The following is a 22,625-nucleotide window of genomic DNA, read 5'->3' on the forward strand; positions in this document are numbered from 1 at the left end:
ATTACCTCTGTCGGTAAACATTACAGACTTACATAATATTTACTGAGGCTGTTTAACACTTTACATTGAAAATATGAGGATGCATAAATCAGTTTGAAAAACATGACAAGTGTGTGTCTTTAGTGAGCATGCTTTATAAAGTACATTCAATGTAAAGCTGTTTATTTTACTGGCCATTTAGCAGATGCTTCATCATGTGAAACGACTGAAGAGCACGAACTGCCTTCTTGAAGAAACCCGAGGTTAAGTGTCTCGCTCCAGGGCGCAACGGTGATCGAGTAGGACTGGAATTTCAGCAGCTCTCCAGTTTCTAGGTCACTCCACCTGAGGTCGAACCCACAATACTGAAGTCAGCAGCCCGGATCCTTAACCATTAAGCCATGACATCATGCATCATACGTGAACACCTGCAGATAGAGAAGACTGAATCACAGACTCTTATCACAGGCTCGGCACGCCGGCAGCAGGATTTGCGAGCTCACTTCAGTTATCATGGTTTGTGGTTTTCTTCCTGTCATAATTATCGATCATGCCTTCTGACAAGAGAGCATGTTTTGGGCAATTAGCAGAGCTAAATGAATAACAGGAGGGCAGTGATAAGCAAAGCAAATGTACTTAAAGGTTTTGTTGATTAGATTCCAGTGAGGTTTGTTTTCCTCTTGTTTACTCAGTGTCATGGATCAGAACCAAGAGTAAAACATTAACTACAATAAAGTCATTTTCAAACCTCCCTGTGTGAATTATATGCATTTTAAGTCAGAAAACAATCATATTGACAATTGTATACTGTTCTCCATATACTAACCATTTTTGGGAAGTAAAGAAATAATAATAATATGTATATGTATGTATAAGTAAGAAATATTGTAGAATGAGTATATATATATATATATATATGTGTGTGTGTGTGTGTGTGTGTGTGTGTATAGATATGTACCATCTGTATATATATATATATATATATAAATATAATGAATATATATGTATGTATATATTAATATATGTCTGTATGTAAATATATATGTGTGTAAATGTATACGTATGATGACTATGTGGGTGTGTGTGAGAGACTATACAAATATTTTTGTATGTATACAAATATATATATATATATATATATATATATATATATATATATATATATAGAGAGAGAGAGAGAGAGAGAGAGAGAGAGAGAGAGAGAGAGATACGTACCATCATTAGGCTTTATATATAAATATAATGTATGTATATATACATATTAATATATGTGTATGTAAAAATATATGTATGTAAATGTACATGTACGATGACTATATGTGTGTGTGTGAGAGAGAGAGACTGTAAATATATTTTGTATGCATACAAATGTATGTATGTACTATAGATATAGATGATATATAGATAGATAGATATGTACCATCATTATATATATAAATATAATGAATGTATATATATAATATGTGTGTGTGTGTGTGTGTGAATATATATTTATGAATGTAAATATATATATATATATTTATGTCTCTCTATGTGTGTGTGTATATATATATATATATATACTATATTCCCTCACTCTATAGTATTTCGGTATGAGTATCTCAGTGTCTCAGCTGAATTATATGCAGAAAACGATCCTAACATATAACATCTAAATGACATGTGACAAGACCAGCTTCTCATCATCTCATTACAGCTCATTTGATATAAAAACACCCCACAGTTATGCATCTGATCGAGGTTAACATCCGCTCCGCGCTCCCGCACCTGGTTTTCTTCACACTAAAGTCGGTGCGCATTCGGATTGGCTGGAGCGCCGATGGCTCGCGCGGGGATCGCGCGCCTCTCCAACTCTCCATCAGAAGGCGGGGAGCGCGCGCTGAAGGAACTTCACTGACAGACGCCGATCCTGAACATGAACTCACCTCAGGAGAGCTGATTTTACCCGTTCACGGCTAATTTACAGCATTTCGCGAAGCCCTGAGAGAAAAACTGCACAGAAGAGGACAAACTGAGGATATTTAATCCCAAACATTTGTGTTTGACGGGCGTTGGTGTCAGAAGAGTGCGCTGAGGTAAAAACCAACGGATTTTCCCCCGCAAATAACCGACTCTCCGCCACAGTCTTTGATTTCGTTGGTTTTACTATAAACAACATCTGATTATTTCACCTGACGGCGGATTTTTGCCTTGTTTCGACTGTTTATATGATGGGAAGAAGTAAAAAGACTGCGAAAAGAGATCCAGGCGGATCGGGAATCTTACCGCAGATGATCACTGTGTTGATTTTTAGTATTTTATCGCTTATCAACATCGCTGCGGCTCAAGGTAAGAAAACAATTCAGGTGAAAATATCGATCTGTACTGAAGTTTGCTGAACCGAGCGAGATAAAGTTTTGTTATTTTATTGATCAAGATTTGCGTATGAAAAGTTGTCAAACAGATCCATCTTCACACAGACGTGCAAATATCTGATTTCGGTGAATAATGAGTCAGTTCAGTTATCATTTGCTTAGATTATCAAATATAATATTTCATGCCAGCGTGATTTGTTGTCTATTATGTAAATTTCGCGATTCTGAACAAATTATGAACCCATTTGCGCCAGATCGGATTTAATAATAGTGACAATATGTAGTGTTATTATTCTTGTTGCTGTACTTTTATTATTGTTGTTGTGAGTTTAAGATCATATTGGATATTTTTGGTTATTTCAATATTGTCACAAATCTCTTTATATTGAATATAACATGTATCGGTCTTTGTCAGGTGACGTCACACTCGTGAAAACCGAAGTGCATTATGGGTGTCGCCGCCATTTCTGAGGTATCCAAACAATCTCTGTATCAGTGCAGAGTTGTTTCTTCTTTGGCTACTTTTCATTGTAAAAATGGCACACTTTTGTTGTGTGAAAAGCTGCAATAATATGTCCCACGATAGAAAATGTCAAAAACTTTACTACGAGATTAGATTTAGTCGGTTTCCTACTTGAAAAAAGGCTGTACGGAGAGTATGTAGAGGCAATAACAGGCGCTGGATCGCATGGGTTGCCGCGGTGAGACATCACTTTCGTCAAGATATCTCCATTCATGTATGTTTGCTTTCTACATTTCACAAAGGTAAGTTAGAGGTTTCTGTTTTCTAAAGTAGAAAACGTTATAGCAACGCATTGTTTTGGATTGTATGTGCTATGAAACAAGTCAATTTAAACTGAATCCCTTTACTTGAATATGTCTACATTTTTTCTTAATTTTGCTACAGCATTTTTATACTTAAGGTACGACATTTTTGCTCTGTATCCATATACTGATTCTTATTTTCTGACTACTTTTTACAGCTGTGGTCTGTGGACCTTTTCATTTCATTGCAGATCAGCCTGCTTAAAGATTATGGAGACTGACCCCAACTGGACACCATCCCTCCCTACATTAAGGCCACATCAGCATTAAACACAGGCTGTGTCTCAATCAGCTCCCTAGTTCATTAGTTAGGGCACTGATCAGGACGGTCTCAGTCACAAAATTTGTATACACAATATACTGATTCAAGAGCTCAGAGCTGATTGAGATGCACACACAGACGTAAGGAAAAACAATCCAGTCAGCTACTTGGGTAAAGTTGGTTTTATATTTGCACATTCAGACTTCTGATAAATTGAGACTTTCCAATAAATATGCAATAAATTAATGTTTGCGAATTTTAAGCAGCGACATGATATTGACAACCAACGATTGTCAACTTATAACATTTTTCACAGTCGATCAAAATAGGCAAGTATTGTTTAATGACATATTTACTTGTGAATGTCCACTGAATGTCCAGTGTAGTGTGATTAACAAGGCTATTGAATACGGATGTGCGAATATAAAACCAACTTTACCCAAGTCAGTCAGCTAACACTATGGTCCATCAGGCTGGAGAGAGTGATCATCTTCACACTGAGAAGATGCAGGAGGCTGGAGGAGATGGTGATCTGCATGTGCAGAAGTAAACCGACTTGATATGTACAGGATGTCTGATGTTTGTTTTGGAGATGATGTTAATGTACTATACGGGTCTGCCAAACCTGGGAACCTTTATGGCGTTATTACAATTTTTTTTTTTTTTTTGTGCCTCTGCGCATGTTTGAATCTTTTGTAGAATTGTAGTGTAAAAATGTGCTGATGCTTTATCCAGTCTTGCATGAACAATAAAGCATGTATAATAAAATTTTTCAGGGTGATTTGTAGATTTATGTTATATGCACTTATAGTATTAATAGGATAATTAATAATATACACAATCTATAAATCAGATATTTAACTTGCATGACATATCTTTGTTTTTATTATTATTAAGGCTTTTGGACAAAAAAAGACTCATAATGTCATTGACCCAGACAACACAGGTAGATGGAGGACAATAATTTACAAATTATTTTGGCTCTAAAAGGTATACTATATCAGAATGTACTATAATAAAATACACTATTAAATTCTACATACATCTCTGATGATGCCTTGTTTATTGGAACAATGTTTATAGTGTTATACATTGGTTTATGTACTTAATGCAATAAAGAAAAAAATGCATGAAAAAAAGGGTAGTATTAGTTCAAAATTCTTCCTGATAACACTAAACCATCCTTAATCATGTATTTGTTATATACGGTAGTTAACACATCATCATCATTATCGTTACTATACTGTTATCGCAGTCCTTCCTTCAGAACATAAATAAATCCTGCACCCATTAGTGAAATATCTGTGAGCTTCGAGGGATTTATAGTTTTTAAATTGTTCACTATGCGTTTATGCCATAAACAAGACAGTTAACAATATTTAAGTATGATGATTTAGGTAGCAATGCGGGGTCAGTAGCACTCCAACTTACTGCAGTCAGTTCGTACAGATCTATGTTATGAATGGATGGAAATTTCTCCAAATAACGGTCCCTGGCATCTTTGGTGAGTTTATCGCGATATGAAATTTTAACTTTGTTCTTGTGCTTTTTCATATTTGCGAGTTATATGCTTGTTATCTCAACTCGTGTAATCTCTTTCATTCTCACAGTCAGCAGGGATACCACAAATATGGCGCCGCGGTGACGTCACACACAACAAAATCACGTGTCTGACAAAGACCGATTAAGATTTATGAGCTCATAGTGATGTTGAGAAAACTTTGAAAACAAAAGCACGAGTGTGTTTGAATCAGAAATGAGCAGAACGACGTTTGTTTGTCGTTGTTTATGCGGAGACACAGATCTTTACCTTCCCGAAAGCTCTTCGTGCTTGTTATTAATATCTTTAGACCTGTTATGAATTCTGAAATATTGTTACAGGACATTTGTTTTGTTTTCTGCGGTTAAAGGATAAGAGAATTTGATCTGAGTTGTTTTCCAAACGGATCTTTTTTGCTGTAAATCAGTGATGGTGTGTTTTTGTGTTTAATATATATATATATATATATATATATATATATATATATATATATATATATATATATATATATATATAATATATATATATATATAATCTCAATATGGGGGACTATATATATATATATATATATATATATATATATATATATATATATATATATATATATATATATATATATCAGTATATCAATGGGGGACTGAGTTTCCAATTGTTATGCAAATTTTTCATGCATAAATATAGTTGGATTTTGTTTGCATCAACATTTAAAAATATAAAATATGCCCCCAACTATAGGTCCCCCCATCTCTGCTATATATAGAGTGAGGCCGTGAGTGATATATATATATATATATATATATATATATATATATATATATATATAATATATATATATATATATATATATATATATATATATATATAATGTATATCTGGGTCATTGATGAATTAAGGTTTTATGTAAAAAACATAATGGAGAAATAATTAATTTTGAAGTTTTATTAAGGGTTAACAATGAGATTATGTGGTTTTATAATCAATTAACACTGCTTTTGTCATTTTTTACAAAAGTTGTCAACAAAAAAGTAATTCGGTTTAACCAAAATTTTGGTTTTACCGAATGACACTTTTGGTTATACCGAATGACAATATTTTCAAACAATGCTAACAGGCTGATATATAGCAAAAGGACAATATATTTAGTACAAGTTTTTAAAATATTACAACATTTTCCATGTTTTATAGCGGTTGTACCGAATGACCTGATGTTTCGGGACATGCGTATGGTCAAGAGAAAACATGAATTTTTCAAAGAGAGTTACTTACTTTGCTTCACGACCATGTGGTCCTTTGCAGGTGTCTGAATGATGTCACATCCTGTCACATGATACTGACCACATGACTTGATCCAGAATGGTCCCTTTATATTGGTTACTCCAAATGACTATTTTCTAGACATTCTCACGACTTCTACACATAATTTTAATACCATTTTGCACTATGTTGATATATGCTATTATAAAATCATGCCAGAATAAAAAAATATATACATAAATATACATTTATTACATTTTAAGATATTTTAATCACAAATGAAATGGCTGCATTGGCTTTTGGACGGTTAAACCGAATGATCTTTTGAACTTCAAAATCTTTAAAATACCTTTATGTGTAGCAAAATATAATTAAAACCTTTTGGATTCAATAAAAGAGATCTAGTTGTACTACCTTACATACTTTGGATATCATATCTTTGTTTTTTATTATTATTAAGGCCTTTTGGACAAAAAAAAGACCCGTCACGTCATTGACCCATACGTATATAGGGTGAATTCAGGTTGATTGGGACACATTTTGCCATTGATATGACTAGGAAAAAGTGTCCCAATCTCCTCCACTTAAGCTGTTTTATATCATAGATCATTTTATAGCCCTTTCACAAAATGCAAATGTAATGTTTCTTTGTGAATATTTTGAATACTGCATATATCAAAATATCACTCATGGCCTCATTCTGAGAGAATGGTGCTCATTTTACATTTATGAAGTGTTTGAATTGACAATTTACCCAAAGCCCCTGTTTCTATTAAGAGTAAGATAAATATTTATTTTGATTATTTTGTTAGTGACTATTTCTGCTGTATTTTCAGAGCTGCATGCTTTGATTGCATTATAATGAACTAATTAAATGAATTTTCCTTTGGGCACAACATGGCGAGTTAAAAGTGGTTTCTCTACGGTGAAGATGCTTTCAAGTTTGTGTTTGTGGCGTATTTCAGATACGCCAATGCCGTTTGCCTTCTTAAACATGTCCGTTTGGTGCAGTGGAGTGTGGGGACTCCATTAAAGGGATTTCGCTGAATAATTGTTGCGTAAGTAAACAGGCAGCCATGTTTCTGACACGGAGGAATGGCACAAAGACCTCCTTCCTTGTGAATATCTCCCTTCGAGCGGTGTTTGACATTGACTTTAACCCTCCCTCAGCGGTTTACATGCAGGTGGACTGGATTCTTCTGATCTTGTATTTTTGGACATCACTTATTCTGTTCTACTCTAAATTATATATTACTTTATTATTTGAAAAAGTGCTATGCTCCAGGCTCATACTGCAGTTCCAAAAACGCCAGGAATCGGATTGTTAGAAATCCTATCCAGTCTAGCAAAACCTCCCTGGACAATTGTGCATAGTTAATGAGAAACAAGGAAAGGATGAGGAAAAACTATCCTGCTCCAATGTCTGAAGGGCATCGCAGGATGACATAAGCCCGATTCCAAAAGCCCTCGGAGGCCAATGCCATTGACTGTAATGGGAACACGAACCAAGTCTCTCTGTGTCCATTAAGAAGTCGATATTTAGGGAGAACATTGTTTGCGACTAATTAATGGCCCATAGGTTTTTGGATACTAATGAGCTACACGTTTCCGGTTCGCATGGGGATCTGAAGAACGGCTTCACTCTAAAAAACACTGGGTTAAGGGCTGGGTAAATATAGGACAGAACACATGTTGGGTTAATTTTACGCAGCAAATTGGGTTGTTTATTTAACCCAGCATAATGGGTTGATTCATTTTTGCTATAAAACTAGCTTCTTTTTTTTTACTTCATACATGAATTAATGTTTACGGATTAACTTAAATCCTCTAAACTTTTTTAAATACTTCACACAACCACTGGTTTGCATGAAAAATCCTTTATTTTCTATCATATTTTCTAGTATTGTTTTAATACATATTGCCTACATTTAACCCTCTGGAGTCTGAGGCTGATTTGGGGCCTGGAGAAGTTTTGACATGTTCTGACATTTGTGCTGTTTTCAGTTGTTCATAAACATATAAATGACAAAAGTGTCATTACACTGTATTCAGCACAAACTAGGCTACAATAATATGTGAGGAACATGTATGTACATGTTTGTGTTTTTGAAGGAATAACATTTATGCGTGGTTATTGAAAAAACAAAAAAACTTAAGTCACTGAAATAAGGCCAAAAAAGTATAGTAAATCTGTGTTCACAAGACTTTTGGGTATTGGAGGTTGTAGACTAGAATTTTTGCTTCAGAATTATGTAAAAATTATGCTGCCTACTCCTTCATATAAAACAATATATTGATTTAGTTTTTGTAAGACACTTTTTGCCAAGGAACACAGTATGCGAGGAGGCGTGAATCACCACTGAAAATGGGCCATTCTCACCTGAGAAGACAAAAGAATTGGATAGTAATGAGCTGAAATGACTTGCATATTAATGAGGCATTTCAGTCAGGTAGGCTGTGAAAAAAAACCTTCTGTGATGTCTCAAGCTCATTATGATATATGAAACATATAGAAAAATATTATTACAATATAAAGTAATGGTTTTATATTATACTTTAAAATATAATGTATTTCTGTGATGCAAAGAGTCTGAATATAGGCTTTTAGTTTAAAAGCATGCACATTTGGAGAAATATTGGATTCTCATATGCTTATGTCAATTTTCTATACAGAGGAGTTATTTTTATTTAATATTCACTGTCATTACTATGAGCGCTGGTGTTTTCAATTTATCCTTGAAGTCGGAGGGCGCTCTATGCATTTTTAGTCCACAAATTCATCTAAAAGAAGAAGAGGCTATTCCATGAATGGAGTTTCCAATTCATACAGCAGCAGGAGGGCGCTAAAGAAACAAAAACTCATCTAAAATTCATCCATAGAAGAAAAGTAAACAGGAAGTAACGGCATGTCTTCTAGAGCTCGCTAACCATGACTTTTACATCCAGATAAACACTTTTCAAGACAATAAAAACACGATTGAGATGATGAATGCATGTATTGCCTCAGAATTAGCGTCTGAATAGCGCTGGCTCCGTGGGCGTGGCCGCATTAGCGGATAATGAGCTGAATCACAGACTTCTGACATGGCTCTCTTTTCATACAGATTACATAAACACAGAAGGTTTGTTTTCGATTTGACTTACATGATTTAAAACCTGACATCTTAACGTTTTTTTAGACATAAGTTTAATTTTTCTGTGATTAGTATTCACTAAGTTACAGTTCATTTTCTGAGAATTATCAGATTGGATTTCGTTCAGAGGGAGAGGAGAGATCACGCATCATGTTAGTTTTCTTTATTTTACAAAAAGCACAACATTTTGTTTTTACTTTGAGTGTATATAAATAAAAGAAGACATTCTATAGTTTCAATTGATATATTACTTATGTCTCTATGACAAAAAATGACGGAGTATTTGAAGTCTGTTTTGCTGCAATGTGAAAAAAAAAACTGCAAAACGCGCCGGCGCGTTTTTAGACCTCAGAGTGTTAAGGTCGTTTAACAAATATTAGAAGTAAAAATTAAACATTTAGAAGTAATTCAAGTGTAATCAACCAGTCTCCGTTGTCCTGTTTCCACCATTTTATGCAAGGAATCAGGCATTTCCATCACGTGAAAAGACAGACGTGACACTCGTTTAGGGGACTCACATCGCCCCCTGTATGTTGCTTTGCATAAAATGAAACTATATACAGAACAATAATGAATTTTAAATAAAATAAAACATACACAAACCTGTATTTTACCAAAGACGTGCACCAATTTGACGGAGCTGCACTGCTCTCTCCTGAAGAGGGCGCAAAAAGCCCAAGATAAATAACTCATCCCCTGGGTTATTACGTCTGACCCAGGATCTGGGTAACACATAAACTACCCAAACACTGGGTTGTTACGTCTGGGTAACACAAAAACTACCCAAACGCTGGGTTGTTACGACTGACCCAGGAGCTGGGTAACACAAAAACTACCCAAACGCTGGGTTGTTACGACTGACCCAGGAGCTGGGTAACACAAAAACTACCCAAACGCTGGGTTGTTACATCTGACCCAGGATCTGGGTAACACATAAACTACCCAAACACTGTGTTGTTACGTCTGGGTAACACAAAAACTACCTAAACGCTGGGTTGTTACGTCTGACCCAGGAGCTGGGTAACACAAAAACTACCTAAACGCTGGGTTGTTACATCTGACCCAGGATCTGGGTAACACATAAACTACCCAAACACTGGGTTGTTACGTCTGACCCAGGAGCTGGGTATCACAAAAACTACCCAAACGCTGGGTTGTTACATCTGACCCAGGATCTGGGTAACACATAAACTACCCAAACACTGTGTTGTTACGTCTGGGTAACACAAAAACTACCTAAACGCTGGGTTGTTACATCTGACCCAGGATCTGGGTAACACATAAACTACCCAAACACTGTGTTGTTACGTCTGGGTAACACAAAAACTACCTAAACGCTGGGTTGTTACGACTGACCCAGGAGCTGGGTAACACAAAAACTACCCAAACACTGGTTTTTTATGTCTGACCCAGGAGCTGGGTAACACATAAACTACCTAAACGCTGGGTTGTTACGACTGACCCAGGATCTGGGTAACACAAAAACTACCTAAACGCTGGGTTGTTACGACTGACCCAGGAGCTGGGTAACACAAAAACTACCCAAACACTGGTTTTTTATGTCTGACCCAGGATCTGGGTAACACATAAACTACCCAAACACTGGGTTGTTACGTCTGGGTAACACAAAAACTACCTAAACGCTGGGTTGTTACGACTGAACCAGGAGCTGGGTAACACAAAAACTACCCAAACACTGGGTTTTTATGTCTGACCCAGGAGCTGGGTAACACAAAAACTACCCAAACACTGGGTTGTTACGTCTGACCCAGGAGCTGGGTAACACAAAAACTACCCAAACACCGGGTTGTTACATCTGACCCAGGAGCTGGGTAACACAAAAACTACCCAAACACCGGGTTGTTACGTCTGACCCAGGAGCTGGGTAACACAAAAACTACCCAAACACCGGGTTGTTACATCTGACCCAGGAGCTGGGTAACACAAAAACTACCCAAACACCGGGTTGTTACATCTGGATAACACAAACTACCCAAACGCTGGGTTGTTACAACTGACCCAGGATCTGGGTAACACCAAAGCTACCTCTGGGGGTTGTTACAACTGACCCAGGATCTGGGTAACACACCAAAACTACCCAAATGCTGGGTTGTTACGACTGACCCAGGATTAGGGTAACATAAAAACTACCCAAACGCTGGGTTGTTACGTCTGACCCAGGAGCTGGGTAACATAAAAACTACCCAAACACGGGGTTGTTACGTCTGACCCAGGAGCTGGGTAACACCAAAACTACCCAAACATCAGAAAACATCCCAAATAAAATAACCCAAAAGGCTCAACCCAGGACTTGTGTAGAAAAAATAACCCAAGATTTTTTTAGAGTGTTACTTAAGTAGTTTCAGCTATTCTGCGTGGCAAAAAAAATTCCCTCACACTCCTTTCTTCTCCTTATCCACCTATTTTTCACTGTCGATACACTTGTTTTAATTAAGTGTGTGAATTCCCACTTGTTCCAGTGTTCTCTTGGCCCTTGCGAGGAGGAGGAGAAGAGAGCGATAAAGAGCAAGTGCCTGAATCAAGTACAGTAAAATCACTGACATCTTCACCACAAGTGGCTGAATATGAATAAGAGGCGACTGTGAAAGTCAAGAGGCGGATAAAAACCACGCAGTCCGATCCAGAGAACCCTTGACAGTACTTAGACAGGAGACGATCCTGTCATCCTCTTTAACGGCAGAAGGCCGTGTGGATTTGGAAGCTGAAGTAGACCGGCTGTCTATTTGAATATGCAGAACCTTTGTTGATGTGCATAATCCATTCTTGTGCATTTTTGTTGTCATGTAGGCTCTTTCTGCAGGATATCCATATGCAATTCTCTATCCTTTTTGTAGGCAAACAAAGGCCTTGTTTGTTCTCTTATAATTGCTGTTTAAAAAAACGTAGTGCGTCAAAGCGTGAGTTCACTTTTTCCATGTCTGTCCACTCACTCTCTATGTGTCCTCTGAGCTTTGTTTATGAATGGGGGGCCTAATGCTTTTATTTGTATGAAAATATTTTCAATGCTCAAAAAATTCAGTGTAAGTGAGAATGTTATTGCGATCATCATTACTCTAACCGCTTCCCTCATTGCCTAACGGCCGGGTCTCACGGGTGCTACTAAAGTTACAGTCATCATGGTTGTTCTCGAAATGCATTTGGAAACACAAAGGCAGCATTGTGCGCTGAGCGGCTACTATACTATGACCTAGTGCCACCGTGTATCGTAATTCCCTCAGGATGCCAGTTTTAGTTGGAGAAAATGACATCTAACGCAGTCACGTGTTAGTGAAGGTAAAGGTCGAGCCAAACGGCGTGTCATCAGAAACTTGTGGGCCGTCAGCATTGCATGCTGTTTGTTGGCCTTCCCCCGTGCTGAGGATATTTTTTCGTGATAATTGCTGCGAAAGGCGTGCTGAGGTTGCAGCTCTCTTCTCCTGACGTCACGTGGCGCTCTGGCTGTGTAAAAGATGTATTACAGTATGCACTCGTCATTGTCTGCGACGAAATGCGCCGTATCCAGCTGTGCGGGTAGGTGAGCGAGCAAAGTCACGGCAATGACAGCCTCTGTTCGTTGCAGAAAAGAGGAAAAGCGAACGGGGAGTGGAGTGCGTGCAATTAATCACACACTGTCACCCTGTAAACTACAGGGGAAGCATCAAAGTGCAGCACTGGCTTCTATTATCAGTCCATTAGTGAGATACTTCAAGCATTGCATTGCAGAAGTGACCGACCTGTCTGTCAACAGAACTCTTTAACAGACCGGCTCGGCCACACCGTGGTCATGTGTGCTTTTGAATATGGAGTGATGTTACGCTTCTCCTTTAATGTAATGAGTGGCGTTGTGAAATCCAAACCCAAACGCTCAAAGCCTCTTTGTTTTCCACTTACTGCTCGGAGAATCCTCAGTGTCCAATTATAGCTGAAGATCAGAGAAATGTAATTTACAGTCCCTGCTCCTCATGGAGAGGGTAATTGTGATCAGGAAATGGAGAGAGAGAGAGATGAGAGTCAAGGGGTTTCACTCAGGGCAAATATGGAGAGGAGAGTGACGCCTCTTTTTACAGTTTGAAGGATGGAGTTCGGTCTTCTGGGAGCGGACGACGCCCGGACGTAAATGTGCACGACCGCATACTGGCCCCGCTGGTGTACGGCGCCGGCGTCCAACCGCGCAAAACGCTCAGACGTAACATTTTGGTTCATTTATGAAGGTCACCAAACTGAACCGTACTTTCCGAAACTTCGAAAACAAATAATTATGGCAAGTAAAGGCCCAATCACACCAAGGACGATAACTGTAAGGATAAAGACAAATTGTTTTAAATATAAAAGCATCCACAGCACAACTATAACGATAACGACAATATCGCTGGAATCACCTTTCCAGAAAACTTTCACAGCCAATCAAAATCCATCCATAAAGAGCTGAAGGGCTGTTTAACGATTAATCGCATCTAGAATAAAAGTCTATGCATGTATTTAAGAAAAATGTAAAATATAAAAAACAATAAATATTTAAATTATACACATGTAAATATTTCTTAAATGTATGTGTTTTATAAATACAAAATAAATATGCATAGTACATGCACATATGTTCTGTAAAAACAAACTTTTATTTTGGATGCGATTTAATCATTAAAGCGACAGACGATGTAGCAGCACGATTACAATAAACTGAATGATATCGTCCGCAGGTGTGGAGGCTAATATAGTTATCGTAACACCTTGATTTTAAATGAAGTTTTGAAGTTGAAAGACTGAAATAGTATTTTCTTGTAATACATACTCTAGTTTTATGTACAACATCAAAATCGGCATCACTTTACAATAAGGTCCCTTTAGTTAACTAACACAATGAGCAGTACATTTGTTACAGTATTTATTAATGTTTTGAATAAAAAAAACAACTTTACATTATTAATTTATGTCAGCTCAGGTCTATTAAATAATATTAACATTCTCTCTAAAAGTTGGGTTGAAAATGGTCAAACCCGGCGGTTGGGTTAAATGTTTGCTCGGTGGTTTTATTTAATGCAACTATTGTTTAAAAATGACTATATGCCTGGCTTAAAATGAACACAAAATAGGTTGGAAATGAAAAATCAGACGCATAATTACTAGAGGAAACAAAAATAATCAATAAGCAATTTAATAAATGTTTGTTGTTTAATTAATATTTTATTAAACATATTAATAAATGTTAATTTCCAACATATTTTGGGGTTAATTTTAAGCAAACAATACTTAGTAATAGTAATTTTTAAACAATAGTTGAGTTAAATAAAACTACCCAAACATTTAACCCAATCGCTGCATTAAAACAACCCAATTTGTTGGGTTAAAACAACCCATTCACTGGGTTTGTCCATTTTCAACCGACTTGGGTTGTTTTTAACCCTGCTTTTTATCAGTAAATTCTGAAATTAACATTAGGTAAAATTAATAAATGCTTTAGAAGTATTGTTCATAGTTAACTGATGTTACCATGTTTTTTTTTTTTGCAGTGTAGTTGCGCAGTGAAGCTTAATGCTTTGTGTTGTGGGGTTTGTTCATGTCACAGTGGTAGTGATGCATAAAATAAGTCAAATCATATGCATATTCCTTGTAGTATATTTGAAAAGTCATTATTTTATTTGCTCTCTCTAGTGATGCAGAAAATGCACTCTTCACCTCTGACCTTCTTAAATGAAGCAGAATGTTGCATCGTTTGTCTTGTAACAACACAATAATCCTGCATTTTAGATGGTTGTTCTTGCATATTTTTCTTGTCATTGTGTCTTAATGGCAGAACACCGTTTTTCGCTTATTGCATGCATGGGCCGCGGCTATAAAAAGCACACAGTCCCACCAGAAACACTTTGCTTTTAGCTCCGCTGTCGTGTGGTGGCTCTCCCTGTTGGCAAAAAGTGGTGTCCAATCAAACAAGATGCCTGCTGGGATATTCTCACAACGTGCACGAGTGAGTTTACTAGCAAGTTCTTAGTACAGAAGAAAAAATCATATTACTAACCCTTAAATGCTCAGCCATATGCTTCCTGAGTATAGAGGTGACTGCGTGTTGAATCCGTATGTCAGTCAAAGACTGAGAAATGCATGCAGTCCGAGTTCCACAAAGCCTCTAAAATTACATTTGCCAAATTATTAGTGTTCTTGCTAATGCATAACGCTTGTCCGCCGGCCAAACTGACCATCATGGGATGGACTTTTGTTGTGCATACTGATGTAGAAGTCTTGTGTAATGAAAGGGCAATGCACCGCTGTTCACCTTAGAGGGAGGCCGGGACAAGCAATCACCGCCCTGCTGGAATCATGGGAACATGAGACCCACGCGTTTCCATTTCCTATCTTCACTTTATCAGCCTCCTGGCTCTGTTATTCTTTAGCTCTGCAGACAGCAGATGAAAGCATAGCACAGATAAATGTTTGTGCTTTCCTGTTTTTATGAGGCTTAAACAAGAACATACATTTACTTGGTACTTTGAGGTTTTCGCCGGATTCTGCTTTCCATTAAAGGCCCCATGCAGCCAGAGAGATGATAAGAGGTCAGTGTAAGTCCTACTGTTGACTTGGCAGTAAAGTCGGAGCTCAAAGGGAGACTAGAGGGTCTGGTGCATGATGGGTCATTAGAGAAACACTGCCTCAGGCCATGCTCCCCATTTAAGCTTGATTTTACTTGAGTCGTGCTAATGCACAGACCCACAGTTGTTTTTTATTAGCATGGACAGGTGCTTTGTGGGCAGTAGAGAAGATCTTGGTTAGTCAACATTAAATGTTGTTCACAACAGTTTATTTCTGCACTATATATATATATATAAAAGAGCAACAACTTAAAAAAGGCAAACTACTGCAGTCAATTTGCGACGCTAATAGAGTCTCATGAATGCACAGTCGAGCAAGGTCATTAGATTTCAGTTTGTTTCTTCAACAAACACTACCGTAAACCCCCAGAACACTTGGGATATGTGATGCGTGTTGCATGGGATCATACTGTGGTACTTTTGCGTCTTTATTTCAAAGCTTGAGCGGGACATTTCTAACCCTGTGTTGTGTTGAAAACCCTATAACTCTTGTGATGTTTCCGGCCTATAATTCTCTCGTTATGCTACCTTATTACCAAATATTGGATCTGGGAATCTTTTGGGAATCGCTTGTTTTCTTTCAATTAGGACAGGATTTGCATTTCTTTTTGGAACTGATTGATTGTAGGCCTTATTTCTTTGAGCTTATGCAGGTTTTTGAGTAAAAAAAAGCATTATTTGCAGATAATTTTGTCAATTTTACATTTAAATATGAAAGAAAATTGCACAGTAGTGTGCTTTAATGTTTAACCAGGACATTTGTTTTGAAATACTTTTATTTTGTACAAAATGGCACAAAGTCACACTTGACCGGCCTACAAAAAAAAAAAAAAAATGCTATTTTATCACCAAATATCGAATTCAATAAATAATTGTGCCATATTGTACAAAATAAAAAAAACTAATTTGCTGGTTAAATATTAAAGCACATTAGAGTGATAAACGGTGCAATTTTTCATATTTTATATAATATGGACCAAATTATCCACAAATAATGTTTTTTTTTTTTTCACATGTAAACTCAGATAAATAAGGCCTACGATCGGTCATTTCCAAAAAGAAATATAAAACCTGTCCTGATTAAAAGAAAACAAGTTGACAAAAAGATTGAATCCAATATTTGGGGATGATGTAGCATAATTAGAGATTTATAAGCTGTCTTTGTAATATTATTCATAATATTTCAGCTTGAAAATGTGTTTAATTCAGCATATTATTTAACATTAAATATGAATGAAAATTGCACAATAGTGTGCTTTAATGTTTAACCAAAATTTTGTACAAAATGGCACAAAGTCACACTTATCAAAAATGACCGGCCTACAACAACAACAACAACAACAACAAAAAAAAGGTTATAAATAATTTGTTATGCTATGTTATCACCAAATACTGAATTCAATAAAAAATTGTGCCCTATTGTACAAAAAAAACTTTCTGGTTAAATATTAAAGCAAACTATTGTGATAAACAGTGCCATTTTCTTTCATATTTAATATAAAATTGACAAACTTATCTGCAAATAAGTCTTTTTTTCACTGAAAAACTGAGGTGCATAAGCTCAGATAAATAAGGCCTACGATTGATCAATTCCAAAAATAAATACAAAACCTGTCCTAATTTAAAGAAAACAAGTTGATAAAAAGAATTAATCTGATATTTGGTGATAAAAAAGCATAAGAAGAGATTTATAAGCTTTTTTGTAGGCCGGTCATTTTTGACAGTGAAAACCACAAGTGTGCCATTTTGTACAAAATAAAAGCATTTTAAAAGAAAAACTGAGGTACGTAAGCTCAGATAAATAAGGCCTACGATCGATCAATTCCAAAAAGAAATACAAAACCTGTCCTGATTAAAAGAAAACAAGTTGACAAAAAGATTGAATCCAATATTTAGTGAGAGATTTACAAGCTATTTTTTGTAATATTATTCATAATATTTCAGCTTGAAAATGTCATGCTCAATTCAATGTTTAATTCAGCATAAATAAAACCAGTCAAATGTAAAGCAATGATCATTTTAAATAATAGTTACCACAATAACATGGTCACTGTAAAATGGGTTGTTCAGATGGAAAGTTGGGACAACATTTGTTCATCTTTTGTTACCAGCATATTTAGAGTATTCTTGTTCAGAACTTTTGATTGTTCAAGCTACTTTTTCACATTTGTTAGAACTTTATATTTCTTAAGAAAGTAGATGAGAAGAAGGGTCTGAAAGCCCATTCGCTCTACAGAGGGAATCCTGCAGGTTATCATTCTCCATTTGGGGATTTTAGACTGATCCCTGCGTCGGATCGCGCAGCCTATCAGCTCGCCGTCAGACATTGATGAAGCGTTCTCCTCCTGACACCTCCTCAACCCGGCCCCAACATGTTTTGTCAGAGAGAATAACTAAACCCAAGGCCCGGAGAGCACAAGCCCTGTCAGATAAAGACGCATGAATACCACGCATTCATCTCTCCAGAATCAATCTTCTGGATAATTCCCCCCATATTTCTTCTTTTAAGTTATCTACAAAACTGCCAAGTGGAGTTTTAAACTGTGCGGGAATGCTTCGTGTCACAATGTCAATGTTTAATGTTGTTTTCGGCCGGTTAAATGAGCTGCTAAATTAGAGCCACATATTGTGTGATCCGTTCGAGGCGTTTGAGTATCTAGTGCAGAACAAAGTAATGAGAATCTATCTGCGTTGTGCTACTTTTATGATTCACGATCTTGTTGTGGTTTCTCATGTTGCAGCGTTTCAACTCTCTCTTTCATGTTCTGGTGTGGTTCTCTTAATCTTGGTGTGTGTTTGTCTGTGTTTTCCATGTATAAGCAGTTGCTCTGTTTGGACCATTAGTTTATCTGCGTGTGATATCACTTGGTAAACCCAAACTCAGCACTTTCATGTTCAGTCACATCTCCAGGCCGTTTCCCAAGGGTCCTGTGAGCCGCGAGTGCTTAACTGGGCCATGCTCGCTGGGGCTAATTTCACAGGAGCCCGATTGAGAATCGTACAGTAGTAAGTCTCCTTAATGAAGGCTTTCTGCATGACCTGCCGCGTTCGTACCCGCGGGGAAAAGCTTATCACAACCATACCACGAGAATGGAGGGCGTTGGGATGAACTGCCAAAGACGAGAAGGTGTCCATCGTTGATCACGGGGCCCTCAATGAGGACCAAGCGACCCCAAAATTGCATTTAACTGCGTTCAAATCATAAAAATCACCCGGGAAGCAAAAACGCGTTCTGTCGGAATCCTCTGATTAAATCTTGACCGTTTAAAAAGCCCATTAAAATAGAACTACTGGAATCAGGGCGAAAATTCCGTCTCCTGTGGGCACTTCGAAAATTCCACACTAAACTACAACAACAACAGTTTACCGGCCCAAACGAGGCCCTCCAAACATAGACAGGGGAGGAGATAAATAATATATCCTCTTCTAAAGTGATAGAAACCGTAATGGAAGTGGTGAACGGCTGGATAAAGTGGAGAGTCAGCATTGCACTGGGACGAGAAAAAGTGACTTTGTGTTTATTGACAACAGGCCGACTGAAAGCAGCCATTTTTGACTTCATGCACAAAAGCTTCTGTGACTTTTCAGTGTTGGTTAGGGATGGGCTGCACGACGGCGTGTTTACAGTGTGTCAGCCAGCAGAGACTCATCCGCAGTTGCACAACGTGGAGCATTAATATAGATTTAAATTGATGTCTGGTCATAGTTTTATGGCTGTTTTATTATGGTTTCTAATGTGACTTCTAATGTGAATTTTATAATATTATTTTTTACTGTTTTGGGTATTTAGTGTTATTTTTTTTTAAGTCTTCATTATATGAAGCTGTTTTAGCAATATTTTATATTTCATATTTTTAATATTTAATAAAAAACTGAAAAAATTACAAATTACGGGAGCAGTATCCTTAAAGAGTGTGTGTGCGTATGTAGGAGTGTGTGTATATATATATATATATATATATATATATATATATATATATATATATATATATATATATATATATATATATATATACTATTTGTATATTTATAATTTAATTATTTAATTCACTTATACGCATATATAAATAAATAATCTAGATATAATTATTATTTATTTGTGTATTTATAATTTTATTTCTATATTATTCATTTTTATGTATTTATGTTATGCATTTTTATATATTATACATTTATATATGTCTAATTTTATTTTTATATATTTTTTCATTTTTTATATATATATATATATATATATATATAATATATATATATATATAATATAATATAATATAATATATATATTTATATATATATATATTAAATCTAATTTATTTATATATTTATAATTTATTTAATTTATTTATATGTATATATAAATAATCTATTTATGTATATTATTTATGTATTTATAATTTTATTTATTTTTGTTTATAATTTCATTATATATAAATTGGATTTCAATTTTATACATACTACTATTTATACATACTATATATATATATATATATATATATATATATATATATATATATATATATATATATATATATATATATATATATAAATAACAAATAAATAAATATATATATATTGGTTTTCACTTATTTTATATATCCATTTCCTTATTTTATGTCTGTAGGAATAACCTTTGGTTTGTGACCAGGGCTTTACATGAAATAATAAAAAAAGTACTTTTTCTTGCTGTAAAATATTTTATTCACTGGAAATATCTAGAGAGATGAAACTATTTTTTAATATATGACCCATTTTTCCAGTGGAATTCCAGTGTCAGTAACTATACCGTGAAGTACTGTTACCGATGATATAGAATTACTCATTGCATGTTTCGGTCCCACCGCCCACCCGTAGTGTCGCTGCCATAGTTTGTTAATGTGTATGTGCCTGTGCATTCATTATTAACTTGTGACATTTTTAGCTCCATCTGTCTGCAGGATGCAGTTGGCGGCTTCTCTCTGTCAGTCAGGGGTCATAAACTCTGTGCAATAATGAGCGCTGGCTGATTCTCCGTGCATTAAGCGTCTCTAACACACTCTCGTGGAAAGGCAGGGATTCGCCCGTGACACGGGAAATGTATCGATTCCTGGCCGAGGGGCGCCGGGCGACCCTGCCAGTTTCTGGCTGGCGCTGGACCAGTGAGTTGTTTAAAGGGAACAGCGGTGCGCTCATTCACGAGTCTGAAGTGCCGAACGCCGCCGTTGCCGTTTCAGGGAGTTGTCAGATTTGAATTACAGCCCCTTGAATGCTTTCCTTCAGTAGCTGCTCACATAAATTCTACCCGCTGCACAGTCGCATTTGTGAGGAAAACGTGTCAGTAAATCTCGACATGGTTGTTCTTTCAATAAAGCTGCAAAAGTTCTGCACTTTACTGGTTACATTTTTGTGCTTTATCGTTGTTGTTGTGAGGGAAATGTTTTATTGTACCGCCGTGTTCCAGCGCTGAGCTTCTGCGCCAACAAAAGCAATGATTAGGGCCAGAAAGGAAAAGGAGTAAACAGGAGGATGGATGAGGGAGCCTAGGATAGCAAAACTCTCCGATTTCTTCCTAAACCCAGCAAGGCATTTTCAGATGCATTAACCGCCGCTATTCTTGACTGGTTTTCTTGCTATTTGTATATGGTAATCAAAACCTCAAAGCTCAAGCGCTTGCACATATACATGTTTCCTTTTTCATCCCCTTTCCTTGTCATGTGCAAATGATTTTGTGTGGAAATCTGATCTCTTTTGTGTGCTGCATTTAGGAGGAACGCAAGAAATAGAAGAGACAGGCCGCGTCTGGTTTCAGCCGATTTCTCATTCTGGCAGTTGTTTCCACACTGGTTGAAATTTAGCGACGTAGGCACATGAAATATGGCCATGAATATTTACTTTTTTAGCACTGGACTTGCGTTTTCTCTCGTTTGTTTTCAGTAGTGCCTGACAGGGCACAGGATAGCATTTCTGCAATCTCTCAAGAGTGCAAACAGCCTGTGAAATAGAAATGAGTGACATTTGAGAGCCAGTCTGAGACACGACATCGCAGAAAGGGTCAACATTAGACAAAAACGAGACAGCGTTTCTCGGAGAAAGACCACCGTCATTTCATCTCCAGTGCTTCTGAGGCACTCTGTCCTCGAGTCTCTTTACCTTCCTTTCATCTTTCTTCAGGTTCTTGGAGATGTGCATTGACGTACTGCGAGTCTGTGACTGATAGTTTGTGATGGAGCGTTTTAAAAGTGTATTTCAGATTAGTCACAGTCGCTCTTTGTCCCGGTGGTCTCGGGGTTACAGAAAAGTCCCTTGTGTTGTGTAATCTGCAAATGATAAAAAGCATTTTCCCTCCAGCCGCAGTAACTTTATATCATTGAGCTGGCGTGGCGTCCCATGCCTGGATTTTTCCCCCATATTGTTGCGATTATGTGTGCGTGTGGGTTGGAGGTGAAAACAGTAGCCCCATTTTCTTTTCTATTTAGCCAGCTGAATGTGCTGTAAGAGAGGGAAAAAAACGCCGGTTCGAGTTTCTCACCAGATATGGAAGAGATGAAGCAGATAATGATTTGTTAACTAGGGTCTCGCATGGCCTTTCCCAGCCTCCCCAAAGGTGAACATTTCAAACGTTTCACTAGAACAATCCATGTGCATTTGGATCTGAATGGTTTTTCGATGCTCATAAAATAATCGTTTTTATGAGAGAACAAAGTCATCAAGGTTTTTAAG

At 36.7% G+C, this 22,625-nt stretch overlaps 1 protein-coding gene across 4 annotated transcripts in view; it reads left to right on the forward strand.

The window, feature by feature from the left end:
- The first annotated feature begins 1,846 nt into the window (after positions 1-1,846).
- The window catches only part of unc5cb (unc-5 netrin receptor Cb), a 211,189-nt gene continuing 190,410 nt past the window's right edge, over positions 1,847-22,625 (forward strand). The window contains exons 1-2 of one of the 4 annotated variants that reach the window (XM_067397300.1): positions 2,206-2,307; positions 2,749-2,805. Coding sequence is in view for 1 of the 4 variants with exons in the window: in XM_067397298.1 (XP_067253399.1) it covers positions 2,187-2,307 (121 nt within the window). In the remaining 3 variants the exon portion in view is untranslated. Of the gene's footprint in view, positions 2,308-2,748; positions 2,806-22,625 lie in introns of all 4 variants that reach the window. The other 3 variants (XM_067397298.1, XM_067397301.1, XM_067397299.1) reach the window with 3 other exon arrangements.

Source organism: Chanodichthys erythropterus, chromosome 10, assembly GCF_024489055.1.
Source record: "Chanodichthys erythropterus isolate Z2021 chromosome 10, ASM2448905v1, whole genome shotgun sequence".
In the NCBI taxonomy this organism is placed as follows: domain Eukaryota; kingdom Metazoa; phylum Chordata; class Actinopteri; order Cypriniformes; family Xenocyprididae; genus Chanodichthys; species Chanodichthys erythropterus.